The sequence below is a fragment of the Pecten maximus genome, chromosome 3 (assembly GCF_902652985.1).
Source record: "Pecten maximus chromosome 3, xPecMax1.1, whole genome shotgun sequence".
Taxonomy (NCBI): Eukaryota; Metazoa; Mollusca; class Bivalvia; order Pectinida; family Pectinidae; genus Pecten; species Pecten maximus.
In genome coordinates this window covers 31,020,190-31,037,964 of record NC_047017.1, presented here as the reverse complement: position 1 = coordinate 31,037,964, position 17,775 = coordinate 31,020,190, and the positions used below count along the sequence as shown (strand labels likewise).

At 35.8% G+C, this 17,775-nt stretch overlaps 2 protein-coding genes across 2 annotated transcripts; one reads left to right on the top strand and one right to left on the bottom strand.

The window, feature by feature from the left end:
* Positions 1–2,012: 2,012 nt before the first annotated feature.
* On the bottom strand, positions 2,013–4,089 carry LOC117323892 (sterile alpha motif domain-containing protein 15-like). Its single transcript, XM_033879400.1, has 3 exons — positions 3,927–4,089; positions 2,600–2,698; positions 2,013–2,261 (listed from the first exon to the last, which is right to left on the bottom strand). Exons 1-3 carry the CDS (start codon positions 4,053–4,055, stop codon positions 2,067–2,069), a joined length of 423 nt encoding a protein of 140 aa, XP_033735291.1. The 5' UTR covers positions 4,056–4,089; the 3' UTR covers positions 2,013–2,066.
* Positions 4,090–5,301: 1,212 nt separating this feature from the next.
* On the top strand, positions 5,302–16,365 carry LOC117323891 (solute carrier family 46 member 3-like). The gene is made up of 4 exons (XM_033879398.1): positions 5,302–6,540; positions 7,160–7,243; positions 7,664–7,820; positions 8,150–16,365. The coding sequence occupies exons 1-4, from the start codon at positions 5,430–5,432 to the stop codon at positions 8,331–8,333; spliced, it is 1,536 nt and encodes a 511-aa protein (XP_033735289.1). The 5' UTR covers positions 5,302–5,429; the 3' UTR covers positions 8,334–16,365.
* Positions 16,366–17,775: the final 1,410 nt, after the last annotated feature.

Genomic DNA, 17,775 nt, shown 5'->3' with positions numbered 1-17,775 from the left:
CATTATATCCAGGTTTTACTGTATATAAAGGACGGACATGATATCAAGGTTTTACTGTATATAAAGGATGGACATTGTATCCAGGTTTTACTGTATATAAAGGACGGACATTATATCCAGGTTTTACTGTATAAAGGACGGACATTATATCAAGGTTTTACTGTATATAAAGGACGGACATTGTATCCAGGTTTTACTGCATATAAACGAGGGACATTATATCCAGGTTTTACTGTATATAAAGGACGGACATTATATCCAGGTTTTACTGTATATAAAGGACGGACATTATATCCAGGTTTTACTGAATATAAAGGACGGACATTATGTCTAGGTTTTACTGTATATAAAACGACGGACATTATATCTAGGTTTTACAGTATATAAACGACGGACATTATATCCAGGTTTTATTGTATGTAAAGGACGGACGTTATATCCAGGTTTTACTGTATATAAAGGACGGACATTGTATCCAGGTTTTACTGTATATAAAACGACGGACATTATATCCAGGTTTTACTGTATATAAAGGACGGACATTATATCCAGGTTTTACTGTATATAAAGGACGGACATTATATCCAGGTTTTACTGAATATAAAGGACGGACATTATGTCTAGGTTTTACTGTATATAAAACGACGGACATTATATCTAGGTTTTACAGTATATAAACGACGGACATTATATCCAGGTTTTATTGTATGTAAAGGACGGACGTTATATCCAGGTTTTACTGTATATAAAGGACGGACATTGTATCCAGGTTTTACTGTATATAAAGGACGGACATTATATCTATTGTTTTACTGTATATAAAACAACGGACATTATATCTAGGTTTTACTGTATATAAAGGACGGACATTATATCCAGGTTTTACTGTATATAAAGGACGGACATTATATCCAGGTTTTACTGTATTTAAAGGACGGACATTGTATCCAGGTTTTACTGTATATAAAGGACGGACATTATATCTATTGTTTTACTGTATATAAAACAACGGACATTATATCTAGGTTTTACTGTATATAAAGGACGGACATTATATCCAGGTTTTACTGTATATAAAGAACGGACATTGTATCCAGGTTTTACTGTATATTAAGGATGGACATTGTATTTAGGTTTTACTATATATAATAGAACGGATATAAAATCTAGGTTTTACTATATAAAGGAGGGGCGTTATACCAGGTTTTACTGTATTTGAAGGACATCAGCAGAATTACTCTCCGGTTAGCTATAGCGAGACAGCCTGTCAAAGCTCCAAACTCTAACATACAGGCATTTGCACAGAGACTTTAATCAGCGTGTTCAAGTTTGAGGCAAGTTTGATGGAGGGGTTGTTCGATCTCCGTCATACAAGGAAAAAACTCGTAGACGCGTTAAAATACTCAAATAACACTGTCATCTAGATATACGAGAAAGTTCAACGACAAACTGATGTCTGCAATAGTATCCCACAATGTATTATTTTATCTTGAAACGTATAAAAGATAAACGAATTCTGGAAAGATTGTGACTTGACGTACGACTGCTTAGCGTCTTTTAAAAAGGTTCCATACTGTATTTCAAATCATATTGATGTAAATAGAGGCTGCAATGTCCGCATCATCTAAGATCCCATTGAAAAGCAATCTAAAAATTAATGGGTTTTATTCGGGACAATTTGTTTTCAAATGATCTTATTATCAAGTGGTGTCAAGCTTACATAGTCAAAGGGGGATAATCGATTGATACGTGCATGGTTTAGATCATCCACATTTTTTCCGAAGAAAGGGGAGGGGGAGGGGTAAAGAAAAAAACCAGACAGAAATAGAGAGATAAAAGGTAGGCCACTGTCTACACATGTGTACTGGACACCAGATGTGATTGATTGTTCCGCTGTAGGCCTTATCTATGATAGAAATGGGAGAGCAGTTTGACATGGCCGTCACGGAAACATACATTTATATAACCCATACCATCGGCTATATCGCTGATATTTTGAATCAAGGAGGAACCAGTCTAATGCATTTGTTTTGAGTGAGCAAAACTGACATTATCAACATTTTATTTCATTTTCCTTTGTCCCGCAGAGAAAAGAAGTTGAGATGTTGATGTATGAACGATTTGTACGTGGTATTGTTCATCTTTCGACCAGTTCTGCGCTTCATCTCCAAATAAGCCACCCTAGGATTCCTCATGGCCACCTCAGGTTTCGGGTGTATTTTGGGTACTCTTATCAGGTCCCGAATCAGTTTCGTCAGACGCTGAAACATATTTTCGCGTAAAATCTTTTAAACGAAAGCGCAACTATAACACACTAAAAAACTAAATACAATGGAAGGTGTTGTAGAGAGGTCTATGTGGCAACCAATACCATGATTTTATTTGAGAGGGGAAAATAAATTCTATTTTCTTGTGTGATGTAATGACATACCTGGTGGTTCAGTGGTCGCCACCTGATTTTGCAAACAAAACATTGCTGGATTGATCTCTGTGAAACAGACAGTTATGTAGCTAATCTTGAGCGTCATTTCAGAAAATAAACGTCAATTTTCGAGATTGATATCGTCATCTAACCCAATACAAGTACCGTGGTACCGACCTTCATTTCGTCGAAGTCTGTTACACCCATACTCGGCAGTGCTGACGTGTCGATGACGATCAACTTCCGACCAGTGACGAAATTGGTCAGGAAGCTTTGCTGTAAAGAAGAGTGAAAAAATCAGCATTACGTATTCTATTCAATAGTTTCACAATGTCTTTAATTACATTTTTTTCATGACGTTAGTTATATTTTCCAATTATTAGAAAAAAATATAAATTACAGTATTAATAAAAAAAAAATCACTGTATCCTTTAGCCAACAGATTGCCAATGTAATCGTCATTTTTGAACTGCGGTGAGTCCTCCTCCTCATCTAATAGTGCGGGAAGCCTATTCTTCATCTAATAGTGCGGGAAGCCCTGGTTCTCACTTTACAGTGGTGGAAACCTTTACTCGCCTTTTATTGAAGCTTTTTTCTCACCATATAATGTGGGGAGCCTTGTTTCCCACCTTATAGTGTGGGAAGCTCTGTTTCTCACCATATAATGTGGGAAGCATTGTTTCCCACCTTATAGTGCGGGAAGCTCTGTTTCTCACCATATACTGCGGGAAGCTCTGGTTCACACCTTATCCTGCGGGAGCCCTGTTTCTCACCTTGGAGTGCGGGAAACCCTGTTTCTCATCATATAATGCGGGGAGCTCAGTTTCTCACCATATAATGCGGGGAGCTCTGTATCTCACCTTAGAGTGCGGGGAGCTCTGTTTCTCACCTTAGACTGCAGGAAGTCCTGTTTCTCACCTTATAGTGCGGGAAACCCTGTTACTCAACTTGAAGTGCGGGAAATCCTGTTTCTCATCGGCGGGAAGCGGTGCTATCTTTGTTATTGTAACCTTTGCCTTGACGCCGTTTTTAGCTGTTCGCTAAATTGAGGCACTTCTATTTCGTATACTGTTGTTTACTGGAATTATCCCAAGTTCTTTAAGATGTAGCGGGCATTAATATAAATTCTCCGTGTAATAGGAGTGGGAAAATGCACGTCTAGACCGGGTTCGAACCCTGTACCTCCGAATACTAGCCGGATGCTCTACCAATTTTGATTTACCTGGTCACCGATTATCAACCCAGTCAAGTTCCGCTACATTCCTCCCTCCTTCAACAAAGTCTTCGACCCCGAAGACATACACGAGACCCTATACCCCCTCCGTGGTTATTTAGTTGGGCGCCATATGTAATAGGAGAGGAGAAAATGAAGCGGCCAGACCGGGGCTCGAACCCAGGACCTCCGAACACTAGCCGGATGCTCTGCCAATTGAGCTACCTTGTCACCGATAATCGACCTAGTCCAGTCCCGCTACATCTGTATCAAGAAAGGTAATACACTCACTTTATACTGTGGGAATCCCTGCTCTTCGATCCAGTTCGCCACCTGTTGCTCATTCCAGTAAATACAATCCGGTATTCCACTGTTACGGTCGCTGTCCACCACCCTACGACTCACCCGATGGTTCTGCATGATGAGACCTTGTTTCCAACACAGAGAACAATGACGTCATAGTGCATTGTCAAGTTTTCCTGTGCTTACAATGAAATGACGTCAACATGCATTATCGCTAATTGTAGTTTTAACTGACAAGGCGGAAAATGAATTGTACGTCATCATGAACGGCAGCAGCAACATCAGCATCAATTACTGTACTATTCTTCTTCATCGGTAACGGAGGCACCATCTTCTTCATCGTTAAAGTTTATTGAAGCAAGGACGACAATCTTTCCAAAGTTCCAGCGCTCGTTTGGTTTTGTGGGATTCGTTAATGTATTAAAATAATAAACTGAAATAAAAACGTACTGTGTTGGCAAGCTCTTGTAGCGATTTGGAGGAAAATTGGTGTGGTGCCACCAGACCAATCTTCCTCCAAGTCGCCAAAAGTGCTTGCCAAACACAGTACGTTTCAGTGGTAGGACACAGGGCCGTGTGACCGAATTAATGGTCGCTAGGTCGAATCCCAGTCAGTTATATCCATAAACAATATACTTTGTCCCGTTGTACTCCAAGCGACTCAGCTGTATACATGAGAATGCGATAGGACGTGCAAGAAATATCATGTGTAAGCTGTTAGCGCAGAAATGGCAGCTCCGGCTGCATGTTTCCCAGGGAGTTGAGAAAGACATTGGCTGGTTCTTACCTAGGCCCAATAAGTACGGACAATACTTTATTTTTGCTTTGACTTAACACTTAAACTTATTCCCTATTACATTTATTATTCATTCTCGGAATAGTGGCGATGTTATAACAATGGTAGAAATTATATTGTGTAGGGTAATTTGTTTTTAAATAAAAGGTTCCAAGTAAGTATGTACAGTATATTTTGTGACAAAATGAGAAATAATCGGCATGTTGTGATAACGGAAAAAAAAATATATAGGCCTATACATTTGAAATATTTCTATTGGTGCTTTATTCCCTATTACATTTACTATTAATTCTCGGAATAGTTGCGATGTCATAACAATGATAGAAATTACATATTGTGCAAGGTAAATTTTTAAAATGTAAGGCTTCAAGTAAGTATGTACAGTATATACAGTTTATTTTGTGACAAAATGGGAAATAATCGGCATGTTGTGATAATGAAAAAATAATATATATGTTTGAAATATTTTTCTTGGTGCTTGTTTTCATCTGACAAGACTTTTTTTATCAGAATATTTTAGAGTAACCTCCCTTTGATCACGCGATGGGGGCGCAGTGTTGCCGGAAGTTATCGCTGAAACATGAACATAGGATTGGGATTGGAATCATCATTGATTTTCCTGACATTTTTCAGAAATGACATCAATTGAATAATGTAAATTTTGCATACAAGTAAGAGGTGTCAATATCGTCACAATGAGTCGTATACAGAGACTGAACGATTGGTGTATGGATGTCATAGACACGATACAACCGTACCTCGTCGAAGTTGCATATTTCACGTTTTTTCTCTCTCGGCACATGACTTTGCCATTGTTCCAAGAATATGTCCAGTCCGAGATATATAAACAGCATGGCTTAAACAACACAGTTGTTGACCACGAAGAAATCTACTTCCCATCCGAGGACGAGAAAAAGCCTGGTCCGTACTATGAGGCCCACAAGGAGAGTATCATGGCGGTGCTGGGCTTGCAAATGGCTGAAGGCCTCCCGTCCGTGGTAACCGTGATCATCCTTGGGGCACTCAGTGACAGATCTGGCAAAAGGAAGATGTTGCTATGGGTACCGGCGTTCGGAAGTCTTCTCTACTCCCTCATCTACATCCTTATCCTTTACACGAGTTGGACCATCGATGGTCTGTTTATGGCTTCAGCTTTGCGGGGACTCAGCGGAAGCATGACTGCTTTTTATGCTGGTGGTACATTTTTTGCTATTAATTCTGTTGAGCCAGAAAAAAGAGCTTGGCGTTTAGCACTACAGGAATTTCTTAATGGTGCAGCTTATGCGATTGCAAATATTATGGCTGGATTCTGGGTGAAAGATTGGGGATTTCTTCAACCTTTTTGGTTCACAGTAATTTGCAGTGCTATAGCATTTCTGATTTCATTCTTCCTAGTCAAGGAAGTCAAGATCCCGGAAAGTGTTCAAACCACCAGGAACTACACAAGTGAAAATTGCTGCATTGATACCTTCAAACCTATGGGGAAATTTTTCCGATGTACCAATCGCAAGATGGTAAAAGTTTGGCTTGCAATACTTGCTTTCCAGACCTACGCAATTGTCCACATTGGACAAATAAATACGTTGGTCCTGTACTTACGTGGACCCCCGTATGGTTGGCCAACTGCCAGAATTGGCATGTTTCTGTCAGTCATCATGGCTGTTGCTGCCATTGGAACTGTGTCTACTCCACCTGTCCTGAAGCTGATACTGTCAGATACCAGTATCACTTTTGCTGGCCTCTTCTCCAAAGCCATCGGAACTCTATGGATAGCTGTTGTTAAAAATGAAACAGTCCTCTACTTTTGTAAGTGAAAATTATACAGATGTCTGTCAGTGACAGACCTAGATACCAGGATTACAAATGGAAAAATAAGATAACATAACAAAAATCTTTGGCTGGAGGGCTTTCCTTGATTCCAAAGACCTCTTTAGATTTGACTCTATTCATACAGTTTTTTATGTCAATAGTTAACAGTTGATGTATTGGTACACAGGTTATCAAATTGAACAAATGAATAATGTCTCAAAAGGACAAGTAAATCTGATTGGAAACCGTAAAAGCATACTATTCTAGAGAAAACCAAATTTTGTAAACATTGTAGGCAATTGGTAAAGGAAAATACCATTACATCATTTGGGAAATCAATATACTTTAACAATGACTTTTAGAAAAAGTACTCATAATTTACAAGTAAATTTGTTGTATTTGAACAGGAGTCAGCAGCCATAGACCCTTTGGCTAGATTATGATCATATATATGTATTATGATAGAATATGTTAACTGGCTTTCTTGTAAACTACATAAGCTCACTCCTGTCATTTTATGTATTTTGGGATATGCAGAACCAACCAAACCTAAATTTAGTATATGAAATGATGTTGATTCTACTTCTGGATCAAAGTTATATATTTCCTTTTACAGCAATTCTACTGTTGGTATTGGAGTTACTTCCCTTCCCTATGTTGAGGTCCATAGTGGCTAATGGAATCGAGACTCCAGATCAAGGTACAAGCTTTAGAAGGGAAAGTTAAGCAAATGAAAAAGACATGTTATTATTCTGCCATAATGGTATTATAATTGTTAACTCATTCAGATAAGGCTCTTTGGTATATATATGTTGATATATCTGTGATTATATGTTTGTAATATATTATCAGCATTAAGATACGTTGGTAATTAGTTTTCAGTTTACCAGTACAGTGTTTCATGAGCAAGTGTCCTAAAGACTATGAACGTAAAATATGAATATGATGATATTAACATAGATACTGATAACACATGTACAATAGTATGTTCTCATTGTAATATTTTGTTTTATACCTATATATGATACTTGAAGACGGTTGATATGGAGGAATATCACAAGATTCCAAACTATTATTTGCTTTACTTATTTCCTTGATGATTTGTATCTCTGTTTTCCAGGTTCCTTGTTTGCATTGATGCACTGTGGGGAAAGCATATCCTACTTCCTGGCGCCCCTCATGTTCCAGGCCATGTATGCTGGAACTCTCCACTACTTCGCAGGATTTGTGTTTGTCATCTCTGTCTTGTTCCTCATTCTTCCTGTGGCATTTACCATGTAAGTTATACTCTACTACACAGTTTAATGATTCGGGGAAATACTTCAGTGATGAAACTGCATAAAACTATCATGATTCACAGACTCAACCTGTCAATGAAAACAACTGACCATAAATTGAGTACATATACATGTACAAGCAAAATCTTATTGTCTGTTTTCTATAGGATGGTTCACTTTAATATAGTCAATACATTAAAGGTATGATTATGTCATTAGAGATTGAACAGATTTGTATGGTGGTACAGACTATAGCCATACATGAAGTAATATTTTATAGTAAAGATAAGTTGACCACACAATTAATGGATTGATATTTCATTTTACAGAGGAATACGATTCTTGGACTTGAACCAGCCATCAGAGTATGAACCCATGGATGGCGACACAGAATTGACAGGAGGAGGAGACCAGACCTTGGAATCAGAACAACAACCAGCACTTCAAGAATCCATACAACAAAACGAGCAACAGCCGATCAGCATTATCAGTGCAACAGAGCAGAGAGTATAAATGGGGCACAATCAGCTTAAGTGATATTACATTCTCAAATACTGTTGTAGTTTTTTTTTATTTCGAAATTGGTGTCATTATATGAAATTTCTTAAAAGTGTTGTAAAAGCTATAAACCTGCCAAAAGCTTCCGTCTTTCATCACAAAATAGCTATTATTAGTACTGAAGTTTTGACTTAACAGGTTGTTCCATTGAAAAATAACTTAAATAAACTTTGATATATACATAACTGTATAATAACTAAAGTGTTGATTATCAAAAATGCCAATGATCAAATGAGGCATTCAAGGTAATTTCTTTTTGTTGTGTGTTTAAGTTGGTTGAAGAATTTATGAGGAGTAGTTTCTGTAACGCCTATTATTAGTTTCTCGCCGTTTCCTTGCACTGACTAGTGCAAAAACATGAATACTTTAATCAAAATCCGTTGTTTTTTAAGCATTGGGTGTATCAATGAAGATACATTATCAGTCATGATTTATAGCTCTTACTTCAATGTTGGCCATAAGTACAGCCTCTTTACTAACATATAAAGTACATGATGTATAGTATAATGTACAAATGATTTTATAATGTGGCCTGGTGTCTGTTTTAACCATTAAAGACTCTTTAAGTATATTTAGACCAATTTTAGTCTAGGACATATTTCTAAACAGTGTCTGCTGTGGCAGAGGTATGGGTCTAAAAAAGGTGAATCACCTCATCTCTTAACCAATTTGATCTGAAGAATCTTTGGCAGAATAGGATTGGATGTAATATAATCAAAATGTCTGTTTCTGTCCATTTATATAGACCGGGCTATATTAACGGAAGTATTTAGCTAATCAAGCTGGACACTGGACTGTCCAATAAAGTCAGTGAGAGTAGAAATGAACATATGGAAGCAAAAATTATCAATGTGTAGATTGATAAGCTTTCCAATGACCACATTTTAAAGTTTGGTTTTGCTATGAAATGTTTCATAACATAAAGGTGTTGTCTCCCTTGGTAATGAGATGCGGAATCTAAAATAGGGAAAAATTGTAATAATGGTATAAATAAGAATGTTGAAATAATTGGATCAGTGATGCAGGCCTTGTTAACCTCTTGGTTTGTTAAGTGGATACTGCACTTGGACAAGAAGTGAACAGTGATATACTGGTGATCAGGTGGATAATTTTATTGTGCAATCTTGTTAAGTTTTATCAGATTGTGTATTTATTCCATATTCAGACAGGTTCCTCTGTATAAACTAGTACCATTGTTTTTGTTGACCTCATGCCTAGCATGTCTTTGTTACATCCTTATCAATTTTTATTGTTATCACAATTTAAGACTTTATGCTCTCCAGTTATGAATATCTAGGTCATGATCCTATTAATGATTTACCCTAAACATATTACATAATCAAAATTTAATCATATTGGTGAGGTTGATAGCCGTGTAGTCTGTATACATGAAATGCTAGTGTTTGTTGTGGTACTATTATATGTATACCTGGTACTCCTGTAATGTATACTGATAAATGTTGTCGACTTGATTATAACTATATATCATGAATTTACAAAAAAAAAAAAAGATCTGTACTATAGCCTGTTTACCTGTTGCAGCACTGTCATTGATGACGTCGGCATATTTGCTAGAATTCTATAAATTATATTCACTTTAACAAGGAAGTCTGGTACAAGTAAAATTTTAAGAAACTGCTTAGTAGATCAGAATTGGCTGATTAACTGATTGGATTTGTAGCAGAATTAACTTTGCCTAATGAAACTCAAGTCACTGTGTTGATGTCAAAAGGAAAAAAATATATACTAATGTCATAGTTTGAATGAGCAACCCACAGGCAGTATTACTGACCCACAGAAGACGAAGGGTTTTAGAATTGGGCATATATGGTATTATTGTACGAAGGCACGCGAAAAAAAAAACGAAAGATTTTTTCTCTGATCTGAACTTCTAAACAAGGTATGTTCACACTGTAGTATTGGAATCAGTGAAGTAAGGGGTATACATGTACTTTATTTTGATGAATCAAAACCAAAAATCATGATAAAAATCAGGTATTACTCAAGATTAAGTTTAATATCTGACAAGTTGAGGGTTGTGTTTGTGATTTGCCTGTGATATTTATTGAGATAAGGGCTGGTCCCTTGGTGGTAACAGTCACTTAGACTTGGAGTATACATATATCCCTCTGGGCCTTATAGCCCCGAGTCTACAAGTCTAGCCAAAACCACCAGAAGAGAGTGAATCTTTATGTAGATGAGGTATATAAGAATAGAGATCTGGTTTAATGATGTTTTCTGTGAAGATGAGAGTTTCGTTGTTGAACACACTAAAGCTTGGAGTGTCGCAACACTTTTTGTAGATGTAATTTTAAGAGGTAGAAGTCATTTTGTGTTGAATTGATCTGATATGATTTGTTTTGTAAACATAGCAGTATATTGTCAACTTGTACCATTGTTGGTACGCGTGTACTCCTGGTTCGTATAACTTGTATATTAAGTGTGTTGTACAAACAGGTGCTATAGAGCATGTGTTCTATTATTGGTACGCATGTATTCCTGTTTTGTATAACTTGTATATTGAGTGTGTTGTTTTATTATTGGTACGCGTGTACTCCTGTTTTGTATAACTTGTATATTAAGTGTGTTGTACTAACAGGTGCTATAGAGCATGTGTTCTATTGTTTATATTTTACATTGAATATTGTATGTAACTTTTCATTCTTTATAGAAAAGGATATTTCCTGATTTTAAGAAAATGTTACAAAGTCGCAAAAGAAATGACTGTTCAAAGTGATTTTATTATACATGTTATTTTATTGCAACTAAAAGCAAACAACAAGGTTGATTTTGCTCAGTATCTATTGAGACACACACAGACTCGGTGTTTAAAGGGATCTATATGATAGTTACCGGTATATTACTGAGTTACTGTGTTAGTAGAAGCCTTGCCCAAAAAATATGTGGTCCTGGGAATCTTTAGTTTGTATAGGCAATATAACCTTTTATTACTCTTATACATTTACCTAATGTCTTCACCATACTGTGTTTCAAACTATACAGTATAACTATATTATAGTATACACATTATATTGAACTGGGTAAGGGTACATTAACTATAGATATTATCTTTATTATAATTATGTTTACATATCATTAGGTTTTAATTTTGTTTGTGTTTGTCGCCCAAAATTGTTTTGCTTTAATTTTTTTGTAATTGTTAAAGATGTTTTATTTCACTTCATTTTGTGATATTTAAAAGTGTCTGTGGTTGCTCATTTAGTCATGTTTTTATTTGTTCTTAATGTTTTAATTGATGGTGAAAGTTTACTTGATGTCATAGTAAATAAACACTTGTCCATTTTGTGTTTTACAATATCTCCTTCCTGTTGTACACTTCTTCTCATACTGTTGCATGCTGGGATTTTGTGCCCATCCTTTACACTTTCTGTGTATGACGGTTCACAGTTGTTTCATGCCTCATCAGCCAACAGTCAAAACTGTTTTCTCAAGGTGTTCGTACCGACCAGGTGAACTGTTTCCCTTGATCTTCTGTTTTGTTATCTGACAAATGATGTGAATGAATGTCATCAGTATGCTTGTTATTACGTACTAGGTTTATCAGTAGTATTCATGGTAAATCATGTTTTGTAATTAATCTACGGGAAAACAGTCATTTGGTTAATGTCTATTATATTTTAAGTCGGATAAGAATTTCTGTTGTTTGTGACTACTGTAATGTAATTGAAGAATCAAATGTTTTCGATATTGTCGGTGAACTGTGTATAGTATATACATGCTACATAACATTTCAATCATATGCATCTAAGATGAGATTTTTTTTTGTGGCTGGATCTCATACGGTTTCACTTTTTTTTATGGTTTTCAACTTCAACTTTGTTTTACTTTGACCTTTAAGAACCTTACATTAGTTATTTAGAGTGTGTTTAAGGTATCTTTGATACAGAATCTGTTTGTTATCTTTCTGTTCTATTGGGGAGATATTTTATTATAAAAGATTGGAGTCAGACATTTGTTGATCACAAACAACATCTTTAATGTTACAACATGTGCTATACCTATTCATTGATGGTTTGTATACACATAGCTTTAAAACAGTGCTCTGTAAGAAAGTTGATTTTTTTCTACCATGATAGTTTATATTGTACCAAAACAAGCATCCTGGTCCTTTGTTCCCAACATGTTTTTTTAATGGCATACACTGCCTCATCATACCAAAATGTCTGATATTTAATGATTAACATTTATGGTTATTTACGTAATGTGATTGTTTATTGATGCATAATAGTTTTATTACTTTTGTTCGTCATATAAAGTATATATTCTACCAAGACTCCTGTGTTATTTTAGCAATATATTCATAGTTTAAGCCAAATTTTATTAATTACTTCAGATCTTATACTAAGTTGATCCCAGTTCTTCGTTTGTAAACTTCAATGTTAACACTGTTTATTTAGTTTTCAAATTTAGACATTCCACAATTTTATTCATTTTTCTATCAAATTGGGTTTATTTTTATCTACATTGATGTATGTTTCTACACAATTAAAATTCTTTTATTCAGGCCCAAAGAAATTGACTTTCTTTAAAAACCAGAATATACAAAACTAAGATTCCTGGTTATATATGTGTGTATTAAAAGAGTGGTTAACAGTTGCTCAACTAATTTTATAACAATAATAGAGTTTTACCTACCTAACATGGATATGTGTGTAAAAGGCTCAATATTGATGAAGCCTTGTTAAGAATATACAGTATTATGTTACTGTATTTGACCTAATCAGCACACCTGCCCCTAAAAAAAACACCCCACCTCTTTTCATGTAAGGAGGATTGGTATGCTAATTGAGACATATTAAAATTTCCTTACCTGACTGATTTGTCAATATATATAACCTTCAGTCTTTAAACCAAATATTATTTTCACTATATGAAGAAATTAACATTTCTCTAGATTTCACATGAAAATTTTCCCTATTCATGGTTTTATTAAGTGCATGAGCAGAAATCAAAATCCTGCTCGAATACTATTTCATACAAGGTCCCATTAATATTTCACTGAAACTGAAGTTGTTTTCTACTTCTTCAGATTTTTATCATGCATTTATAGAAATGGAACGATTTTGCAAGCTGTAGTTTTTAAAAAATTTATACGACAGCATTTTCTTTATAATTTAAGTCTTGATATTTCACACAAAATCAAATAACCTATCCAAATGTTGCTGAACAAGGATAAGATTTGTTCCTTCGTACGGAAACTGTATCATATGTTTAATTTGGTAGAAGCAGTTTGTCTTTCTGGCATTATGTGGATCTTGTTCATATTTAAGAATATTTTTACTTTTTTTTATATACATTGTATATCTACTGTAAGTCTGACATAATTTAATAAACATTGTCCACTCATTTTTATATCTTAGATAATTACTGTAACTCACACATATATGTTACTATGTACATTATTATGTATATTGTGTAGTGTTGTGAGGTGCAAGTGTACCCATTGTGTGTCCTGGTATTGTAAACTTTGTAGAACATATTTATTGATCTGTTGATCCTTACTGGTCACATGAGCACATTGCTGATATTAATATTGTATGTGAAGTATTTCATGTTATTGCAAGTTTGATTTAATCATGTCCAAAATTAAAACCTATTGCAATAGCAAAAAATTATGGCTAGGGATATAGTAGTGTTTTTGATGATAAGAGATTCTTGTCGCTAAATCGCATCCCTGTAATGCTATTCTCTCCTAAAAAAAACACTTGTGTCCCCACCACATCTCTTCTCAATAATGTTTTTCTCTCCTAAAAACTCATCCCCTCTACATCTCATCCCAATAATGCTATTCTCCACTATAAAACTCAACATCTCGTCCCTATAATGCTATTCTCTACTATAAAACTCAACATCTCGTCCCTATAATGCTATTCTCCACTATAAAACACTTGTCCCCATCACATTTCGTTCCAGTGATTTTCTCTCCTATAAACTCGTCCCCTCTACATCTCATTCCTGTATTGCTATTCTCTCTTATAAAACTCGTTCCCTCTACATCTCGTCTCTGTTATGCTATTCTCTCTTATAAAACTCTTGTTCCCTCTACATCTCGTCCCTATAATGCTATACTCTCTTATAAAACTCTTGTCCCCTCTACATCTCGTCCCTATAATGCTATTCTCTCTTATAAAACTCTTGTCCCTTCTACATCTCGTCCCCGTCATGCTTTTCTCTCTTATAAAACTCTTGTCCCTTCTACATCTCGTCCCTATAATGCTTTTCTCTCTTATAAAACTCTTGTCCCTTCTACATCTCGTCCCTATAATGCTTTTCTCTCTTATAAAACTCTTGTCCCTTCTACATCTCGTCCCTATAATGCTTTTCTCTCCTATAAAACTCTTGTCCCTTCTACATCTCGTCCCTATAATGCTTTTCTCTCTTATAAAACTCTTGTCCCTTCTACATCTCGTCCCTATAATGCTTTTCTCTCCTATAAAACTCTTGTCCCTTCTACATCTCGTCCCTATAATGCTATTCTCTCTTATAAAACTCTTGTCCCCTCTACATCTCGTCCCTATAATGCTTTTCTCTCCTATAAAACTCTTGTCCCCTTTACATCTCGTCCCTATAATGTTATTCTCTTATAAAACTCTTGTCCCTTCTACATCTCGTCCCTATAATGCTATTCTCTCTTGTAAAACTCTTGTCCCTTCTACATCTCGTCCCTATAATGCTATTCTCTCTTATAAAACTCTTGTCCCCTCTACATCTCGTCCCTATAATGCTATTCTCTCTTATAAAACTCTTGTCCCTTCTACATCTCGTCCCCGTCATGCTTTTCTCTCTTATAAAACTCTTGTCCCTTCTACATCTCGTCCCTATAATGTTATTCTCTCTTGTAAAACTCTTGTCCCCTTTACATCTCGTCCCTTTAATGCTATTCTCTTCTATAAAAAGCTTGTCCACGCTACATCGTATCCCTATAATGTTATTTGTCCCTTACATGCTATTATTTCTTGAAACCATATTACCAGAGACATATATATGTCTCTTATATTACGAACTTTTTGCCGCTGAATTTTGCTATGGTGGTCTCGCCTATAACAGGCTGTTTTTTAAGTCACCTGAAACGGAAATCGTCGGTGACCTATCTCAATCGCCTTTTGTCCAACCCAGTCGTCCGCTAATATTTATGACTTCTCCAAAAAACCTTAGATAATTTCAGTGAAATTTTGCAGAAACCTTCCATGATCAATCAAAATTGTGAATTATATGGTCCCCACCCCCAGGGGCCTGAGAGGCGGGGCAAAAAGTGGTCAAATTGGCTGAAAATTCAAATACATGTATAGGATACATGTGTGGTAGAATCAAGAACTCTCCATAATTGGAATGTTCTTAAAGTGCTCTAATTACCTTTGTTTGGGACTCGGACATTTTACTTAGTTTTATATTAGGAAATCACGTTTTCGAACTTCATTTGTTTAAAATAATGGCAGTTTGATGGTATGCTCATTTTGATCCTCACTTGCCTTCCGACACGGGTGGGGGTAATATAGCAGAACTCAGGTGACCGTTATGGCTCGTGGGCCTCACTAAGGAATCCTATCATGTACTTAAACATGAACATGTTGATACATGTTTCAAAGAACTATGAATTTAAAAATTTAATTACTATTCGTTTAGTTAATAATAAGTCCCATTTCAAATTTGGAGAGAAAGACAAAACCATGCCAAAGAATTCGATATAGACTACGATACTAAAGAGTCTGCTGTAGATGATCCATAAATGTTTGGCAAAACTGTATTGCAAAAAAGAGTTGCTACTGCTTTAGTCAATAACAGTCCCATTTCAGATTTTGAGAAAAATCCATGACCATACTGGATAATTTGAGATATAAAATAAAAGAGCCTGCTGTAGGTGATGAGATATCCTGAGTAGCTATACTTGTCCACGGTTCAGCATTTGTGTATGCGACATCGAACTATGTGATAGCTTGCAATTGTTATAATTAAATATATCCTGCTATAACGTGTTTCCTTGTCTGTTTCTCTTCTGTGAGCATTGATACGTACATTCTTATGTAGTCGGGAGCCATGTTGGTCTGTGACACTGGGCCGTTTTCGTCGCTCCAAACGGTTTGTTTATGAAATTAAGTCGGACCTGGTGATTTATAATATTTGACTTGACAAAGCTCGTTTTAACATCGGCAGGTCGTCAAGTTATGCGAGAAATATAACATTTAATCAACGAACTGGCCTGGAAAACAAAAAGACCGCGATCAGAGACCTATATTTTAAAAGCATTTAGTAGGCCTATAGGCCTAAGTCTCTGCCGCGATGAAACAAAGGGGAGATTACTCCTCTTTACTTGATAAATAAATAATGTATTATTCTTATTTTGATGGTAAGTCAATGGTTCATCAATCTATCACAAGAAAGGTTATTCGATTTCATTCACACAAACTACATGTACTTTATTTGGTTCGCCAGGGTGACCTATAATCATCTTGCTTCGTCCGTCGTCGTCGAGTAGGGGAGCTTGGTTCCATAAAAAATTGGCGGCAAATTCGGCGACCATTTTGTAACATGATTGCGTAATCATGGTTTTCCTGAACAATGCCTATTTCAACCTTCTCAGTTTCACCGGTGGGATTCAGCCTGAAATGACCAGAGATGGTCCAGAACAAGTGTTATTTTGGATGACCCATTTGGTTAAAAAAAAATAGAATTTCCATATTTTGGTGAAATAAAAATGCGCCCATAACAAAATTCTTACTTGAAAGTAAAGTTTCTCAACTTAAATGAGATCTCCCTGTAAACACTAAACATTTACATGAGATCTCCATGTAAACACTAAACATTTACAGAGAATTTTGGCTTTTTTGTCCTTATTTAGAAATAATCACTTTTTTTTTAAAATTGAATGTTTTCTCCAATAAAAGAGTCTAGACATTGAAAATAATCCGCATGGCAAGGCTTAGTAAAAAAAAAATTCAACAAAGCAAATGGTGGCGCAGAGATCACTCGTGCCAATGTTCATGACAATCGGTTCATTATTTCCTAACCGTGTCGTAACTTTGATATCGAGGCTAGAATTCTGGATGCCATTCAGAACAATTCGACATCAAAATAAATGATATACTGCGTCGGGACATGGAATCTACACATCATTCTTAGGTTTAGCTGTATATTCTCCCGGATGTAGTAGTAGATACTGTTTTTATTGTGTTTAGACGGGCACTGATTTTTTTCGCTATTGATAACTTTAAATGAACGGAATGCGCTGGCTATCTTCCAATCTGATGTGATTCCGGACAAATAATGTTCTGGATCGAGAAGTTGCTCAGCCAAGTCTTTATTCAAACTTATTACTACCAATCTTGGTACTGTTAAAGTCAGAGCTGCAGTCTTATTGTGATACTATTTACTCCAGAAA